Source organism: Petaurus breviceps, unplaced genomic scaffold (assembly GCF_028583685.1).
Source record: "Petaurus breviceps papuanus isolate PSGF00001 unplaced genomic scaffold, PetGlider_PUasm1.0 216, whole genome shotgun sequence".
NCBI classification, from domain to species: domain Eukaryota; kingdom Metazoa; phylum Chordata; class Mammalia; order Diprotodontia; family Petauridae; genus Petaurus; species Petaurus breviceps.
Genome location: NW_027185867.1, coordinates 3,088,115 through 3,107,990, shown reverse-complemented (window position 1 = coordinate 3,107,990; position 19,876 = coordinate 3,088,115). Strand labels below are relative to the sequence as shown.

General features: G+C 38.5%; 1 protein-coding gene and 1 pseudogene across 1 annotated transcript in view; one reads left to right on the top strand and one right to left on the bottom strand.

Moving 5' to 3' along the window:
* Window positions 1-5,738, bottom strand: part of IL15RA (interleukin 15 receptor subunit alpha) — a 63,650-nt gene extending 57,912 nt beyond the window's left edge. Inside the window, 1 exon segment of the mRNA XM_069094265.1 lies at window positions 5,436-5,738. Coding sequence (XP_068950366.1) covers window positions 5,436-5,550 — 115 coding nt within the window. The 5' untranslated portion in view covers window positions 5,551-5,738.
* On the top strand, window positions 5,625-18,661 carry LOC138165880 (cyclin-dependent kinase inhibitor 3-like; annotated as a pseudogene).
* Window positions 18,662-19,876: the final 1,215 nt, after the last annotated feature.

The following is a 19,876-nucleotide window of genomic DNA, read 5'->3' as shown; positions in this document are numbered from 1 at the left end:
TCAGTATGCACCATCCCCCACCCCCGGTGAAATGCACACCGCGCTCCGAGCTGCATCTAATAAGAGCTGCAGCAGTGAGTACGTCATCCTGTTCTTCCCCAGTGATTTCCTTAATGAATAAAGGTACTTTTTTTTGTTCACATTTACTTGTTTATTAAAATTGTTGTCAATATTCATTAAAATAAGCCCTCCCCTGAAAATAAGCCCTCTGGTGTTTTTCTGTCCAAAAAAATTAATAAGACAGTGTCTTATTATCGGGGAAATACGGTAACAGGACTCTGGGGTCTGATACCTTGAGTGAATGAATAATGCCCTGATTGCCAGTGCTTGTAAGTGTTAACAATAGGCAATAGGCAAATTTGTTTGTTTGTGGCCAGAGATCGTTTCAGAAGGAACAAATAAGTATATAAATGATAGATTAAAAAATTTCAGAATAGATAGAAAAGGTAGAGATTAATGAGGAGAGCAAGGTAAAGAAATCCTTAGAAAAAAGAAATCCTTAGAAAAAGAGAAATCTGTTTTCTGACCTTCACTTATAATTTCTTCTTTTATGAGTTTCATTGTCATTTTGAGCCATTTCTTCATGTCATTCCATGATCTTTAGGAGATACTATAGGACACTGTCTCTCATCACAGACTATTTATTTGCTTTCCTTCATGCTTGCTAATTGTCCTTTGCTTTTTCTTTAGGGTTTTACTCATTTTGTTCCCTGATCTGTAGGATCCTTTTTGTTTGTTTCATTGAAGTTTTTTTTTTCTCTAGATATCTTTTGTCTTTAGGTCTTCTTTTATTATCTATCACTCACTCTGGTGCCTTCCTGCTTCTCTGGTGCCAACAAATATCAGAGGTATTTGGACAGAATCACTATGTCAGGACTGGGCCATGTATAATCCTGCAATTTATTTTATGCTCACTGCCATGGCCACATGAGGCAAGGGGATGGTAGTCACTGAGTTAGTGCTCTAAGTATTAAAGTTCTTCAGTGTTAATTCGTAAGATTTTTTTTTACCTTACACTGTCTTCTTTTCTTGAGGCTTTAGCTCTAATTACTCTCCATTATAGTATGTGGAGGTTGAAGGATTGGAGAGATATGCAGAGAGCTATTAATCCACCATCTTCCTAGTAACAGGAGAAGTACTGTATGGGGGAAGGGGAAAGGACACAATGGTAAATATAGGGGATGTAAAGTCAAAGGATATTAATACTAGTGTATTTTTAAAAACTCCCAACCATATTATGGCTGGAGTACAGGATATGATACCAGAGGTAGGACCTGAAACACCAAGGACAGTGGAAACAGAAGATTAGAGAACACTGAAGTTGATAAGGAGATTAAACACCACTGGCAAATGCTGTTTGGCAATGAAGGGGAGTAAGGTGGTACAGTAGATAGAGGATCTGGCCTGGAGTCAGGAACACCTGACTGCAGATCTGATTTCAGACACCAACTTTGTGACCCTGGGCAAGTCACACAGACTGTTTGCCTCAGTTTCCTCATTTGTAAAAAATGATCTAGAGAAGGAAATGACAAATCACTCCAGTACCTTTGCCAAGAAAACCCCAAATAGTTGGACACAACCGAAACAACAATTAAAAAGCCTAATTAATTCAAAGGTGTTATTAATTGAATATACTCTCCTTCCTAGAAGGATGGAATTTTAAAAATAGAAATCTCAGGATTACAATGGTTAATGCACATACATTATTAACACATACATATATATAAATATGCAAACATATCATATATGCAGGTATATGTACATACATATTATATGTATATATGTATATGTCTCCCTTGATAGAATGTGAGTTTCATGAGGGTAGAGACTATTTTGGGTCTACATATACCCAGTGTCTAGGATAGGTACTTAATAAATGCTTGTGATTAAATTTTTTTAAGTGTCTTACTTCTGCCATCATCTCTTGTTCTCTAGCCATCCAGAAATAACATGGTTACTTTTATTTTTTAAGGTTTTATTGCTACCTTTTGATTTTATATCCCCTATGTTTTCCAGTGTTTACCTCCTTCTTCCCCCTTATAATGCTTCTCCTGTGACCAGCAAGATGGTGAATTTGTAGCTTTCTGCAAACCTCTTAGCCTGGCACATTATAGAAACTTAATAAAAACTAGTTGACTGTAGTATCTTCAATACTACAGTCTCCAAATGAATGAATGACTGACTGAATGAATGAATCTCTTCCTTTTTCTCACTGTCCTCTCTTCTATTCTGTAACAAAGAACACAAATGAAAAGTGCTAAAAGTAAGAAAAAAATCTAGTATCTGTACTGGGTAATTAATTATGTTTATTCTTTGTGGTAAAGTAAATTCTGTTTTGTGGATTTCATGCTTATTTGTAACAGTAGGGGTCTGTTCCATTCCAAAAGAAGGAATACTCAGATTTCTTGATTAAATTAAATCAGAGGCAGAACAAGGTGTGAACAATGCCTAGATCCTCTATTGAATCAATTAATCACAGGTATAAACTAATGGGATTGTTTGAAGATCAGGTTATATACCCTGTGGGATTTTCTTTTTTTTTAAGTAGCAAGCTAGTTTGGAATCTACCATTCTAGGGGCCAGACATACTGGCAGACAGCTTCATCCAAACCCCTGAAAAGGAATCTTTTAAGTTGGGTTAGAAGGGAAGAAGAAAGTATCTTTGTCTCCTCTTCCAATCAAATTCAAAAAGTCCAACAGCTAGGTGACATAGTGCTACGCCTGGAGTGAGGAAAACTCATCTTCCTGAGTACAAATCTGGTCTCAGACATTTACTGGCTGTTTGACCCTGGACAAGTCATTTAATCCAGTCCTCATCTGTAAAATGAACTGGAGAAGGAAATGGCAAGCCACTCCAGTATCCCTGCCAAGAAAACTCCAAATGAGCTCATGAAGAGTTGGATACAATCAAACAACAAAAAGAGGAAAACCTGTAGTTAAAGTGAAGTTTCATTTTAATGGGGGATGAGAATGGAAAAGCAACAGCTGGTATATCAAGAGAGCCAGCGGCAGTAAGGAATAGGTGGCTAGCCTCTGAGAAAAAACTGTGGGCATCCTTGAAAGCAAAGTGCTTCAGTGCTAGTCTGTGTAAACTCTGAGAATATCTGTGTCCACAAAAAAACAATTTTTATGCACTTGCAGTGAAGAAAAGACATGTTTTTGCTTTGATGTTTCTAGCAAAAAAGAAATAAAAGTCTTTTTTAACATGAAGGAAGATTAGCTACATCTGCTTTCTCTCTCATTCTCCCCAGAAAGCTGAAAGCCATATATATATCCTTTACTGGGGTTAGACTACAATGAAACAAAACAATTTATTTCTGACCCTTCCCCCTCCTTTTCTAGATATTCTCCTATTATTCATTACTCGTTGCCCCCAATACTTTCTTCCTCCAAGTATAAAGTTTTTCCATAGAACGTGTCCAATCTTGCCCTCTCTGCTTATCTAGTTTAGAATGGAAAGTGAAAGCAAAAGGAAGAACCAGTTCCCCCTCAGGTTCCCTCCCACCATAGGAATGTGAGCAGGACAGATCCTTTCTAAACCATACCTTTTTTCTTTCCAGGACCTGGCCAAAGTCCCAGTCCCTAGTTCACACCCCCCTTTCCCAGTTTAGGTAGCTGGAATTTCCTTGGGGCACCTGTGTTTTAAGCCCTATGAATCTGGCTCCCCAAGGACTTCATTAGCAGCCCAAGAGCTGCATAGTCTTGAGTCGAATAGTTCACATATTTCTGCTATTTCAGAGCTCCTAAAAATTATCAATAAAAGTAAAAGCCATAAAATTCTCTCACAGTCTGCTTAGAGGGAATCTTTAGCATTCTAGTTAGAGGTCAAAACTTCTGACTCCTATACCAAACTAGCCAGTAGTGTCCTCCAATGCGCAGCCTTCTACCCCACCTCTAGCAATTAATTAACAGATATGATTCACAGTGAAATTATGGTGATCAGAGATTATAGAAGAGAATTAGGTGATAGGAGTAGCTTAAAGAAATAGAGAAAATTACACAGAAAGTAACCTGCCTGTTACAGGTACACAGAAGGCAGAATGGAAAATTAAATCTTTTGCAGCTCCCAAAAAGATTGGTCATAGTTAGCAGCCTTTCTCTATTTTGGTCATGTCTCCTACCCTTCCCCCCCCCAGTTGTTTTCTCAAGACAGGAGACCAGCCTTCAATGACTCTGTTCTTAGCACCTTGAATGGCTAAACACCTACAGAGGCCTCTCTGAGCTCATCATCTTGCAACAATCACATTGGTTGTTTCTGCCAACTAAACTCTGTCGAGGTGAAGCTCTTACAGCCATCTCTACCAATTAAAACTAGAATTTTTATTCTCATGCCTAGTTCCTGTTCATCCTCTACAACTCTCTTCCTTCTTCCCTGCCTCCTCCATTGTGGGGTGAGGTTTAATCTTCCAATCTCAGAAGCTATATTCTGACCCAAGGATCCATTCTGACTTCAGGAACTTCAACTCCAATATTTCTCTAAGTCTCTGGGGAGTATTCATAAAAGGAAAAATGAGTTTCCAACAGGTTGCTCAAAGGCACACTAGAATCCAGTTATCCTGTCTCCCTTCAAGTATTCTTCCAACTCTGCTGGGCACAGTGTCTGACACATAGTAGGCTCTTAATAAATACTGACTGGTTACTATACTGCACCACACTATATTTCCTTCCTCAGTATCCAGTACGGAGGTCTCTTCTCTCCAGGAACTAGATCCCATCCTTTCCCAATAAGCAGAAGTTTTTCATCTTCCTAACCCTTCCAATGATGGTGGTCTTTCTTTCTACCTCTTTGTCAAACCATAACCGAACTAAATCCGATCCACACAGTTTTGCTCATTAACAGTGAGCTTTCATTCAGCACACAAACACTTGGTAGCTAATTCAAAAATTAAAAACACCAGACGGAGAAATGTGACTCCCAGTCAAGAAGTTAGGAGGATTTGAAACTGAAAAGTCGAACAGCTGAAACGCCGGTGAGCTCACCCAACAGCTGTCTTAGTTTTACCTGGGCCTAAAGCTGGGCACAGAGCTCTGCCCAAGCCCCAGTGCCTGGTTCTCTTTGGCTTCCGCCAGCTCCCTACCTTCTCCTGCCCGCGCGGCTCTGGATATAAAGAGGTTAACTCCAGTCTAGCTCTTTCCCAGCAGCTTAAGTAGTGGACGAGCGGAACCGCGCTAGGTAAATAGGATTTCTATTTCTACTCTCAGGACGCTCAAAAGCCGGACTCCAACCCTGGAGCAACGCATTCGGAACCCCGAATCAGAGAAGGCTGGATGCCACTTGCAGCTTCTAGGAATCCCGATCCCGCGCCCCTCCTTTCACCCCCAATCCCCAGCCCGGTGGAGGCACGTCATTTCTAGGGATAGGGCGGCCCCCACTTTCCAGAAAGTCTCCCTTCATGAACTCCCCCGACCGGCTTATTGCAACCTCCTCTGCTTACCTCGAAAAGCGCAGGGCTGCAGCTGCAGCAGCAGCAGCAGGAGGAGGAGGAGCTGTAGCCACTGCAGGGGCAGGGCGATGACCCGGCAGCGCAGAAACTGACTGCAGTTTGCCATAAGTTGAGGCTTCCCGCCTCTGCCCTCCCCACCCCTACCCGCTCGGTCCACAGTGTCCGAGCGCCAGAGCGCCACCTTAGGTTAGCTAACCGCTTGCCCACTCCAGCCCACGCTCTCTTCGTTGGCAGCAGCACGTCTAGGAGGCTGCGGTCTCCCTGGCTCCGGCTTCTCTCAGCTGGAGCGAAGGGAAAAGGACGTGAGTAGAGAAACCCAGCAAAGGGATAAAAAAGCCTGAGTGCAGTTTGCTGGTGGGCGGAGGTCCGGGGTGGGGGACAGTGACATTCACTTTCACTTTTACTTTTGCTTTAGCTCCAGGGAGGATTGGGGAAAGGTAAGGAGCAGAAGGAGCATCCCCATCCTCTCCCTCATGTACGAAGATTCCTCACCCATCTCCCCTGATCCCAAAACATGTCTGGGGCGGAATTAAGGAACTTAACCCGCTGGTTTGGAAGGAATGCAGCGTTTGTCACAGATGCCCTGCCATTTAGCACAGCTTCTAGAGATTTTCCTCCTCTCTCCTCGCCATTTCCCCTCAAATGTCTATCCAGTCTAATGGCACCATTAGGTACTATGAAAAGTGACAACTTTCAGGTGGAACAGTCCTTGTGAGGGTTACACGTGTGAACAATTCGTTTTATCCTGTCTAGAGTGGTGAAAATTGTTGACACTATAAAATTGTCTTCCTTGAAACTTATGATTCCTCCCTACCCAGCTGAAAGTAATCTCTCTTTCAAAGTTTCTTGGAGCATTTTGTCAAGGATCATGCATCTAGAGATGGAAGGGACCTTATAGATCATTTATTTTTTACAAAGGAGGAAATGGAGTCCCAGAGAGATAAAGTGATTTGCCCAAGGTCCTACAGGTAGTATCAGAGTCAGGTCTTTTCTTTGCTCCATCAAATTCCTCCTCGTATAATACTTATTTGTCTATCTTATTCTGATAACATATTGTAAAGTTGGGCAGCTAGGTGGCTTATTGGATAAAGCACTAGGCTTGGAATCAGGAAGACTCATCTTTATGAGTTCGAATCTAGTCTCAGAAACTTAGTAGCTGTGTGATCCTGGGCAAGTCACTTAACCCTGTTTGCCTTAGTTCCTTATATGGGAAATGGAAATGAACTGGAGAAGAAAATGGCAAACCCCTAAAGTATATTTTGCCAAGAAAATTTCAAATGGGGTCATGAAGAGTGGGATAGACTGAACAATTGTAAAGCTAATCAGGAGCAAGGATTATGTCATTCCTGACATCAGAAGTGTCTGGGTTTGAAGTCAAGAGTCACGTTTGAATCCTGTGGAACCAGAACCCCATATTCATGGGCCACCATATGACCATGGGCAAGTAACAACCTGTAACATTTTTATCTAGTCTCTATTTTATCTAGACCTCTATTCTGGAGCCCATAGTACAAACCTGTAATGGAAAAAGGACTGAACTTAAAGTTAGGAGACCTGGCTTCTGCTCACTCTATTTCATTAATGATGTGTAGCTTTATGCAGAAGGCATTAATATCTCTGCCCCTCACTTGCTTCATGTGGAGAAATATTTATCCAGAATATTTCTAATTGTGATTAAGTCTCATGATTTATTGTGAAAATTAAATGAGATGTGTGAAAGAACTTTAAAAAATAAAGTTCTATAAAATGCAAGGAAGGTGTTTATTTTCTTGTTTTTAAAAAAAATTTTTTTGGATGAAGTTCAAATGGAAATGACGAGAAGACAACTCTTTATCATGCTATTATTCTTTTATAGTTAATTATACATGGCTGCAGCATGCTATCATCAGAGAAGGAGCTATGCTCTATGAGCAAAGCAGAGTTGAAGTAGCCCAAAAGAAACATGAGATGCTCAAATTTAGAGAATCTACCCCACATGTTCACATGGACTATTTATGCCTCACCTGTGGTAGAGCATTCCAAGTTCAGATTGGTTGGACAACTGTAACTTTAATATAGTGGTGTCATTTTGGTTCTCTTCGAGAATAAAGGACAACCATCATATATGCCTGCTTTTTTCTTTTCTTTTTCTTTGGTAATTGAATAGGAGTACTGGCATAAAAGTTCATCTTCTCTTGGTCCTGCCAAAAGCATCTTTGGGACACAATCTCCAGTAACACATAGGATAAAAGGAATCATATGTGCCTTTTGTCATGTGCTTCCCACATGAGGCTTTTTTTTTCTGCTAGGTCTCTATGTTTTGAAAACTTTTAATTCCATGTAGTCTGGAGATTATGAGTATTCATAGGATAATACATTTAGGGATAGAAGGACCTCAGAGGTAATTAAATCTGTGTTCCTATTTTACAGATGAGGAATTGAGGCAAATAGGGGTTAAGTGACTTGCCCAGGGTCACACAGCCAGTAAATGTCTGAGGCCAGATTTGAACTCAAAGTTTCCTGACTCCAGTCCCAGTGCTGTATCTACTGTACTACCTAGCTGTCCCTTTGTAATAATGGCTACCATTCTTTAAGGTTTCCAAAGTGCTTTATAAATATCTCATTTTACTTTCACAACAACTCTGAGAGGTAGGTGCTATTATTATTATTCTCATTTTAGATATGAGGAATTGAGGCATGCAGAGGTTAAAGTGACTTACCCAAGGTCGCTCAGCTAGTAAGTGTCTGAGGCTAGAGCTGAACTCAGGTGTTCCTGACTCCAGGTATAATACTCTATCTAGTATGATTATTTAGCTGCCCCAACGTTACTAGCAATCCAGCAGAATAGAGGAAATGCTTATTTAAGAATACTTGTGAAAGAGTAATCTATAACATTAAAAAAAGGAAAAGGATTTATTTGTATAGTATTTATATTTATAGTAACTCTTTTCGTGGTAGCAAAGAATTGGAAATTGAGGAGATGCCCATCAGTTGGGGGAATGGCTGAGCAAGATGTGGTTTATAACAGTGAGGGAATACTGTTGTGCTATAAGAAATGACAAGCAGGATTATTTCAGAAAAACCAGGAAAGATTATATGGACTGATGCAGAGTGAAGTGAGCAGAACAGAAGAACATTGTACATAGTAACAACAGCATTGCATGATAATCAACTTTGAATAACTTAGTTATTCTCAGCGATACAATGATCCCAGGCAATTCCAAAGGACTCCTGATGAAAAATGCTATCCACCTCCAGAAAAAGAACTGGAGTCTGAATACAGATCAAAGCATACTATTTTTCATTTTCTTTATTTGTGTGTGTGTGTGGTTTTTTTGGTCTGTTTTTTCACAGCATGACTAATATAGAAATATGTTTTGCATGAATGCATATGTATTATAACCTATGCCAAATTGCTTACTGTCCTAAGGAAGGGGGATGATGGGAGTGAGAGAATTTGGACCTCGACATTTTTAAAAAATAAATTAAAAATTATCTTTACATATAAATGGAATAAAATAAAATATTATTAAAATAAACTCATTGCAAATGTACCTAGGAATTTTGAAATAGTAATCCAAAATTTCTCAAACTATGTTCATTTGCATTCACTGAATAAATCCATGAAAAAGAAAAAAAAACACCTAGAACTGCTAGAATAGTTTAATATTGCTACAGCAATATTCTATTCATATCTCCATCACTTAGCAAAATACCTACCACTTAATAAATGCTTCCTTCTTCATCCTTAGTTTCCCAAATCTTATTATTTTCTTCCTCCACATCTCTCTAATATACACTCATATACTCAATCAATAAACATTTATTAGTCACCTACTCATGACATCACTATATTAGAGCCAAGTTGCTATATTAGTGTCTGATCAATCTGAGCTTGTAATGCTCTACCACCGGCACTATTTTCCATTTTTGTCCTCTTGCTCTGGTTATTCTCTCTACCTGGAATGCATTTCCTCCTCACCTTCACTTCACAGAATCTCTCATTTCCTTCCAGTTTAACTCAAACACCACTTTACACAAGACTATGTCTGATATTCTCCAACTGCTAGTGACTTCCCTCCTTAAGAAATGGTTCTTGAATGGATTCTACCTACTTTGTGTACATATTGTTTCCTGATAGAATGTAAGCTCCTTGAGGGCAGATATTGTTTTTTTTTTAATTTTTGCCTTTGTGTCTTGGGTGTTTATATGTTTAATGAACAAGTGTGATGGATTGTTACATGCCTTTATAGATAGTTATATTCATAATTGAGGTCTCTCTCCCCACTAAGGATCAAAGAATTGTTGTGTATTAGAAGTTTATTCCCCCTTCCTTAGTGAATCTGAGTTAGTATTAGTATGTAAAAATCAAGAGAAAAACCTATAAGCATTCCATTTTTGATCCTGACTTGACAACAAAAAAATCCAAAGTTATCTTCCTGTCAGTGGCCAACTATTTAGAGGACAAACTCCTTGGAGAGTTTAATGGCTGCTGTACTATATATCTATGTAGTTTTAATTGATTCTTACTTTCTTTTGCTTTTACTTTGAAAACCAGCCCCTCCACCTGTCTCTTCTTCCATAATTCCAAAAGTAATTGTCCTACTGGGCCCAAATTACTCTATGGACCCTAAGATCATAGCTCTGATCCTTCACATTCCCCTTGTTAACCAGCATTGTGTAGACATTTCAGTCCTATGATTTTCAACCACTTCAATCAATTATTATGTTTACAGATCCCAAAGCATAAATCTGGTAGCAGAACTAACAGTTTATGTCTTACTGCCTATTTATCTTGGCAGGGATGCCTGTCTTCTAGTTGGAGCGAGTGAAAGTGGACATCTGGAGCACCTTCCTGGGCAGGGGAACCTGCATCCTCGAGGCCACATGTAGCCCTCTAGGTCCTCAAGTGTGGCCCTTTGACTGAATCCAAACTTCATAGAACAAATCCCACTCAGGTCTAGACCCTCTGGTTGAAGAGGGCAACCAAGGAATTCACTTCATTATTTCCTACCCAGATGATCTGAATTTCATGGTTTCTAAAAACTATAATTCTGCAAAATAAAGCTAACTCCCAAACTCGCAGCCTGCTGGAGGATTTCATCATTCCATTCCCCCCACCCTCCAGCCCATCTTTCCTTCAGCTTCTTTTATGTATTATTTTCCATCATTAAATTGTGATCTCCTTGAAGGCAGAGGTTGTCTTATTCCTTGCTTTGTATCTTGACTACTTAATACGATGCCTGATACATGGTAGCCATTTAGTAAACTTTTATTGACTATTGACCCTCAAAAAGGAGGGATCATGTCTAACATATATAGCACTGGAGTTATAAATACTGTTATCAATAAAAGAGATAAAAGCAGAAACAATTTTGTCATTCACTAGTTAATGATGTGTTTGGTCTTGGATTTCTGGGAATGGTGATTGGTATGGTTTCTGGAAGAGAGGAGTCAGAAACTGAATAATCAGTCATTCTACCTATAAATTACTACACAGGGGGCATGCAAGGAAAGTCAAGTGGGACACTCAATTTTTGGGTGATGACTCCCTTACTCCTTCCTTTGAAACACAATGATAATAATAATTGGATGTTCAGGAGCAAAGTTTCCTTTTTCCCCTTTCAATCTTCCAAGCTGAGACCTTATGAACATACATTGTTTTTTTTTATTGGTAAAATAACTTTTGTGCTATCTACCTTATATCTTTTTTTTGTTTTTAACTTTAACTGTTATTTTTCTATTTAATAATTAGTTACTCCTCCCAATACCTTCTACCTCAACTCAACAACAACAACAAAAAAAACTTTCACAGCAAATATGCATAGTCAAGCAAAACACATTTTCATATTGCTTATATTAAAAATGTATATCTCATTCTGCATTTTAATTCTAGTCTCTGTCAGAAGGTGAAGAGCATGCTTCATCTTTGGCCTTCTGGAATCATGGTTTGTGATTGCATTGATCAGAGCTCTAAAGTCTTTTAAAGTTGTTTTGATTTATAATGTTGTTGCATAAATTGTTTCCTTAGCTCTGCTCACTTCATTCTGTATCAGTTCATACAGGTCTTCCCAATTTCCTTTGTAAATGTCAATTTTATAATTTTTATGGTCCAATAATAGTCCATCACTTTTGTGTCCCATAATATGTTTAGACATTTCTTAATGGATGGGCACCCCATTAATATCCAATTTTTTTTGTTACTACAAAAAGAGCAGATAAAAATACTTTTGTTAATAAAAGTTCTCTCTTTCTTTGAGATTTTAGATCTAGCAGTGGCAATATTGGGTGAATATGTGGGCATTGTTCCAAATTACTTTCCAGAATGACTAGACCAATTCACAGCTCCATCACATCATTTGCATTAGTGTGCTTGTTTTTCACAACCCCTCCAACATTTGTCATTTTTTTGGTTATCTTTGCTGATCTGATGGGTGTAAGTTGAAAATTCAGAGTTGTTTTAATTTCCATTTCTCTAATTATTAATTTTGATGCTTCTCTAGGTTATAGCTTTGAGAGAGAAGACAAATGATTCCAAACCCACATCAGAGTGCTGAAGGAAAAGACTCTGGAAAGAATTTGACATGAGAGGAACTAGCATTAGAGACTAAATTAGACTTTGAGGAATTTCTCCTTGGATGAAATCTAGGGCTCCCTCTCGTGGCTGAGGTGAGTCATCTCATTCTCAACAGGAGAGCTGTCTGTTAATGTGCTATATTTTCTTAAATGACTTCTGTTTTTGCTACTGATTTGGATAAATGGGTTTCTTTCCTGATTGCTCTATATGGAACTGTATTTGGTGGGAAATTAAGCCTTAGATATAATGCTTAGGGTCCATTAGCTTGAACTTGAAAACCACATCCCCTATACTAAATAGTATTTAAGGGAATAGATAAATATAATTCTAGCCTGGTACCTTCTCTCTCTGAGGAGAGCAGAGTGGCCAAACTTTTGGCCCAACATCCTGCTTCTCTTCCTGGCAGGAAGGATAGAGGAAGAAGAGGCTAGAGATGTCTACCTTGCCCTCTTCAAGTCACACAGTAACATCCCTGCTACATGTAGGGGATAGACTTTTACTATACTTATAAATATGAATATATGTGTGTGTACACACACATATGTGTATGTATGTGCATGCATACATGTATGTATATCTTGAGTATAAGACCTTTATCATTGAAAAAGACTACAAAGATCTTTCCTCCAATTATCAGTTTCTTCTATAATTTTACTTGCATTGGTTTTGTTTGTACAAAATCTTTTAAACCTTATGTGAACTTCTCTATCCCTTGTTTAATTATAAACTCTTTCTCATCCATAGATGTGAAGTGTAATTTCTTCCTTGTTTATGATATCATCTTTTATGTATGCTGTATAGTCATTGGATATTTCCCCATTTTTCTCCTGCTGGACCTACTCCCCACTGGTGAGGAAATTGAAGGGATTAAGACAGCAAATGGTTGTTTGGGAATTGAGTGAACTACACTGACTCAATATTGTGACTCAGTTCTGGAACTAACTCAATTCTCTTTCTATTCAACTGAGAGTCTAGTCCAATTTCTGTATTGTAAGAAAATTTTATTCATTTGTGGGAATTGGGAGAAAACCTTATTGCATTCTTTGAACCTAGCCCCGCATGGCTGGGAAACTGAATCACCTCTCCCTGTTGGCTAGGGACTATTAACCAAGGGTCTGGGTTATGCTGATCAGAAACTCAATCAGATTCAAAGATTGATGCAAGGAGTTTCTAACAAATGTATATCTCAAGCAATCCATATATCATATTGTAAAGCCAAGCAAAAGCAGCTTTCCAGAGGACTTCTGCTGTGAACAGCTTCAAGGTTCTGATTGCATAGTATAGCGAACTCTTTATTTATTCAGCAGTAAAATTAAGGCAAAGCATTCACAGAAAATCAAGGTACAGCATTCACCATGTCACAACTCAACAACTTAACACTAAAATGGCCATGTAGTTTTCACCAGAGTGGTCACATAGTTTTAAGCAAAGTATATTCATTTAGTCAATCACAAAGTCCTTAATTCAATCACAAAGTACAAAAGTCAAAGTCCTCCATCAATGGGGTGCAATTAAGTTACAATTTCATCAGTAACTACTCAGTCCCTCTTAAGGGGTAGTGGAAAATACAAAGGCCATCCACCCCTAGGTCACAAGTAAGTTACAATTTCATCAGTCATTACTCAGTACCCATAGAGAGGTCTTTTCATCTTGACTCAAGACAGGCTCTCAGCTTCCATGGTTCCTCTTCCATGGTCCCAGCTACTGCCCAAATCTAACCAACTGCCACCTGAGTTCAAAGGCAGACAGCTCCAAGTTCCTTGTCCAGCTCTCTGTGCAGTTGCTGTTCCATATTGAAGCTCACAGTGTCCAGTCCACCTCAAGTCCTTCACGATTTCTGTTCCTGGGAATAGAAAACTTAACAGAGCCACAACAATATCTACACATATCAAGCTTAGCAGAATTACAACATTATTCACACACATGGTTGGCACTATCATCTCAATTCACTTTCTGCCTGTGAAATCAACATACACCCAAAACAGACAGACAAAGTACTGACACCACAGTCATGCTTCCTCTAGCAGCTCTGGCTGGCCCTTGGAAATCTTCACCAGCTCCGGCTGGTTCTTGGAAGCTCTCAGCAGGAATTTGGCTGGCTCTCAGAAAAAACTCCGCCACCACAAGTTCTGTTCTCAAAATCAAAATCACTTTCTCCAGCCTTCATGCAGCTTGCTCCAAGAAATTCTGTCTCAGTTCTCAATTCTCATTTCTTTTCTTAGCTGTTCTCAGTTCAGTCTTCAGTCCAGCAGTAGCAGCCCAGCTTCCAGATGCTTGCTGAGAAAAATTCTCTCTCCCTGACAGTAGCTGCTCTGCCTCCACAATGCTTGCCCCAAGAAATTCTGACTCTCCCGGCTGGGGCTTTTCCTTATACATGATATTAGATACTCCCTATTCAGCCCCTTCCTGTTACGTCAGCAACAGGGGTTCATACCTTCTGTTTCTTAACAGAGGCTTGATATAATTAATTTCAAATTAAGTGCTAAGTACCTGTTATCTTGCCAATACAAAGGGATCTTCAAATTTCATTACTATTACACTTATCTGAAAAGTGGCCTCATGCTGATCAATCAGTTATTGTTTCCATGTTCCTTTGATTGTTTACATATACTTGTGGGGAGTGGAACACCTCTTTTTCCAAATTCAGGGAATTGCACCTGTTCACTTTCCCCCTTCCAACTTGGAAAGTCCCTAATCTTTCTTCCAATTAGAAATCAGATCACCTAATGCTGTATTGTTTCCTTTCAATTAATTGGCCTTATTTGATTGTTTTTAATGTATAAAAGTCTGTCTCTCCCTGTATTTGGGGTCCATCCCTAAGCTGAGGAAGGGGCCTAGCCCTGATTTGTTAGGCATTCATTGCTTAATAAATTGATATGCTTGGAAGATCAAACCTTTGTTTCCTCAGTTATTTCATCTTTCACCCACCATGCTGGTCTTTACCAGACATACAGTCTGCCAGTACTGCTCTGATGGATACTTTTTGTGTGGATGTTACACACAGCTGGACTTGTAGTCTTCCTCAGAAGTCTCCTTGAATAGGTTTAATTGGGCATGTGGCGATGGAACTTTTATCTGTTTCCAACTTTTGACTCTAGCTGTAATGTAATCCTTGGTCAAAAATATTACTTCCCCATGAGAAGAGTGAGATTTGTCAAGCTTTTTTATTTCAAAAGTGAGAGGTTTTTTAAAGCTCTTTAGTGAAGGAGACACTCTTATTTCAGCCATAGGACCAGCAACTCAAATATTTGAACATTCAAATGGACTTGTGATTTCATTGACTTGGAAATTCCCTTGTGCAGATCATAGCCCATGCATACCTGCCCAAGATGCGTGACTGTTGTTGTTTGCATTCTTATGTAAGTTTGCTACAAAGGTCCACCCTGATTATGACCATTTACCTATTATCCTACCCCCTTGACACATGGCCAGTCCATTGTCTTTCCCTACCATATATTTCCTTGATAACATCTTTTATTCCTGTTCTTTAAAGTTTCTCATTGATTATATATTGCAACCTGCTCATACCTATTATGCCTTTCTCTATTACTCTTTGTGTGATATTCATTTTCAATTCTTCAAAGACTATTGCATTTATGTTTCCATAGGAAGCTTGGGGGTAATTCAGGAAAACCTGCAATTTCCCCAAAGTAATCTAGTCTGTTTCATGCATTACTTTTTACTTCTGCTTAATTCTGAGTTTAGCTCATTGTAATTCTGTATTGTCTGTCCTAGATATATATATACTGACTTATGACTAAGAGAGAAGAAACCCTAGGAAGTGGTATCAGTGTCCCTCTGGTCCACTTGAGCCCCTGGGTACCCTCCCTCTTTTAGGAGCAGCTGAGCCCAAAACTATTACTACTAGCTTACTTGAGCCATGATTTCCCTAACAATGAGGATGCCTTTATTTTGTGTATTGATAACTGCTGTAAAGATTTGTACAGGTTGGTCTCCCAGCAGCCTCCCTGTGAAGGTGATGAAGATGCCCAGTGCAATGCAGATGAGTAAGTTTGGCACAAGATGAAGAGTCAGTTGAAGATGAACACTCAGGAGCAGCTAGGTGGCACAGTGGATAGAACACTGGCCTTGAAATCAGGAGAATCTGAGTTCAAATCCAGCTTCAGACACTTGACCCTTAACTAACTGTGTGACCTTGGGCAAGTCACCTAACCCCAACTGCCTTGCCTTCTCCCCTCCAAAAAAAATAAAATACTGGAAATGAACAGACTCCATTTCAGGTATCATGACTACCCTTATCCCTTGTGAATTGTTCTCAATTCCTAGGCTTATGTTCTCTTTCAGGATGTAAATTTAAAGATTTTAGGAGAAATCTCCAAAAGGACATGGGAGAACTAAAGAACTATGGTATACAGGATATATTTCTATTCTGTACTAGAGGAGAGCTGTCAAAATATCAGGTACCAAAACTTTTAGGCTTCCATTGGCAACATGGAATCATTATTCACCACTATTCCATCCTAGATGGAGATAGTGCTGACATAGACTGATGCTGTGGAATCCTGCAGGGACTTGCAGTCTTTCTTGAAGATAAGTGGAAAATATTAATACTTTGTTATGGAGGACTTGGGTGATCTTGTCTTGTACCAGTTTGCCTCCTACTATACTTATCTAATACAGTATCATCACAGCAGGCAATTGACAGCCTTTGAGATTTAGGAGGACCTGGGGCCATAAACGGTAAAGCAACATCATTATCTCCATGATTTGTGAGACAAACTGACTCCATATCTATCAACAGGAGGCTCAGTATCAAGATCTGTATCTAGATAAAGAAGAAAATCATTTATTATACATAAATAACATGCTTTATGAAGTTTTATATAGTCATCAGAAACTGTTACTAGTATAACCAATTCAAATGAAAACATGCCTATACAGATATATTCCCTAAATTTTTTTTGACAGTGTTCATTTTGTGTTCTTGTTTGACGGTATTAGATTCATAAAAATATTGCTCCTGTAAATGGACGCCTTGTCTCTTTTATATGATACTGTATTATATGATTATGTTCAACATTATTTAGATATTTGTCATGATCCCTTGTAATAGTAATGGCATTTAAAGATTCCCCTGTATTGGCTTGGTTTTTGGTTTGATTGTGTTAAAACCCAGAGCTTGTTAATCCCACTTGTGGGATGGACTTATTGACGTGAAAAGAGAGTGCTGAACTGGGAGGAGCCGGTGACTGTAGATTTGGAGAGACACGAGAGAGGCAGAAGAACTTTTTGGAAGCAGCACCTCATGGAGGCAGAGAGAGACTGAGAGGATTGCTGAGAGCCACTTTGAATTGCCTAGGACTTTTGAGACCTGACAACCAGAGCTGCCAAGGACTGAGGAGACATGGCTGTTATGCTGGTACTTTGTCTGTCTTGATGTTGTTTTGCCAGATTTGTCCACTGGTGAAGGACAGTGCTGTTGTTGCAGAAGTTTGGGAACCTTGCTGTTGGTTCAGAGCTCTTGAGACTGTTCTGCAGACAGAGAGTGAATACTGTCCACTGGTGAAGGACAGTGCTGTTGTTGCAGAAGGAACCTTGCTGTTGGTTCCAAAGCCCTGAAGAAGGATTTTCTTGTTGTATGTTTACAGAAATCCTGGAAGAGGGTTTTGCTAATGTTTTCAGGGGTCCTAGGACTGTTCTGCAGACAGAGAATGAATTAAAGAAGAGACTGGCAATGTATCTTGTGGCCTTGCTAAGCTTTGTCACCCCAGGAACAAAGATTGCTGAGAACTTGCCTCTGTCAAGATGAAGAAAAGACCTCCATTTGGGTATTAAGTGCTGTGCTTAAACTTGTTGTAACTCTGGGGTAGATTCAATTGTGATCCAGGGGTGGGGAACTTTTGACCTTTATGTGTTCTATGATTGAACAAATGAATGTACTTTACTTATGATTGGAAACTAATCTCCATTTGAGAAGAGGGGCTTTGTGATGGACTAAATGAAGGTACAGCCTAGAGGTGGAGTAGTATTTAGAACAGGGACTTTGTAATTGATTAAATGAATGTAATGTCCTGGGGTGGGGTAGTACTTGATTAACTCAGGTAGTACTTGGAGATTATTTAATCACACTTAGTAAATGCTGTATTTTGAATGATGTCATATTTTGATCTTCTCTGTTCTTAATTTGTCACTGAATAAAATGGAGAGCACCTATGCTGGTATTTTGAACCTTGGGAAGTTGCCTTTGCTTGGCATTACATTACATCCCTATGTAGTGCTAATTAGTAAGAAGAATAGAAACTACCCTGGTCCTTGACATCACTATGATGTCACAGTGCCTGACTATGAGAAAACTGGAAATTCCTCTGGGTACTTTGATTCTCGATTTTTATTGATCCTCGTTTACTTGCTTTTAATGGTCTGCATGCTGACTATGACATAATTTGTATGTTTTTTTTTTCTCTCTCTATGGACTGCCCCATCTGAATTCCTTTCACTTTTCTATTTTTAAGCTTTAAAATTATATGGATATTAGTTTTCTTTAAAGATCTTAACTATATCAACCTAAATTAAAGAAATCTAACCTAATTTAACATCTCTTCTCAAACCAATTTAATAAAGAGGTATCCTGATTTAAAAGCAAGGCAGCAATGTTCGAGATCACTTAGTTGTAATTGGCTATACACAGTGATGCCATACTCTATACGGTATTCATTCATCTCCAAAGTGTAATTAGTTTCCACTGTACTTTAACATTGAGAAATTCTAAAGGAAATCTTTGTCTATCAAAGAGTCCAACAATTAAAGTACGTCTTGCTATTGGAGTAATTGTAATACTTTAAAGAAGTGCTTCAAAATGATTATCAGTGTTTTCAAGAACTGTAAACCAGAGGATCTATTCCATGACACAAAATTCATTATATTGATGTCTATTTTAGTTAATTAGAAAGTTAACTCATAGTAGTACTAAGGAGTATATAAAAAATTACTTGTCCCATTAATACCTAAGTGAAAATATTAGGGACTTAAATTACTACCGTAAGCCACAAATGCCAATACACATTACCGAAAGCAAAGTTGTTTTTGAAAGTTCAAGAGTGATGAAATATCAGAGAGATTTCATGAGAAATCACATTCTGCAATTTGAATAAAAGCACAACCTAAACAAATTTTCCAACTGCAAACAGTTTTTAATCTTGATTTTGCTTTCACATATTAGAAATTATGCTGGCAACATTTCTATTCGGGATAATAGAGGAAGCTAGTTGGTTAAATAAGCTCAAACACTCATTGTTATATCTAAACTTTCCTATTTAAATGCCATTTTTATACCTATTAAACATGTAGAATCGTCTTACCTAAATTATTCTAAATAGCAAGCCAACATAGGTTTCTGGATAATAGAAACACAAGACAAAAGAAACTCAAACTCATTGCTCCAAATAGTTCAAGGAAATGTAGTTAGTTGCAGGAAACATTTTCTTTGCCTGATCTTAGGTGAAAGAGTTCGTTATGAATGACACAGCCAAAATGGGGGGAGGGAGGTGAGGAGAGAATAAAAAATAATCTGAAAGAGTTTAAAATCTACAAACCAAGTAAGAAGTAATTGCATTTTAAATTAATAGACTAGTGTGCCAACCTAGGAAGCCATTAACATAAGCCACATGAACCACAAATACTTTGTGACAGTTTTAATTAAATATACAAATGCAAAATAAATCCATTGAGCGACAAGTACCAGTTTTAAGTACATTTTCTTTGGTCACATATAAAACCTTGTAAAGTTAAAACTTGATATTTTTAAGAAAACAAGCAAAATGCTAAAATAAACTATATTTTGTTTGTCTTACTTATCTCTTGTTCCAATATACTACTTAATTGCACTTTTACTTCCAGGCAAGAAGACAAGAAAATT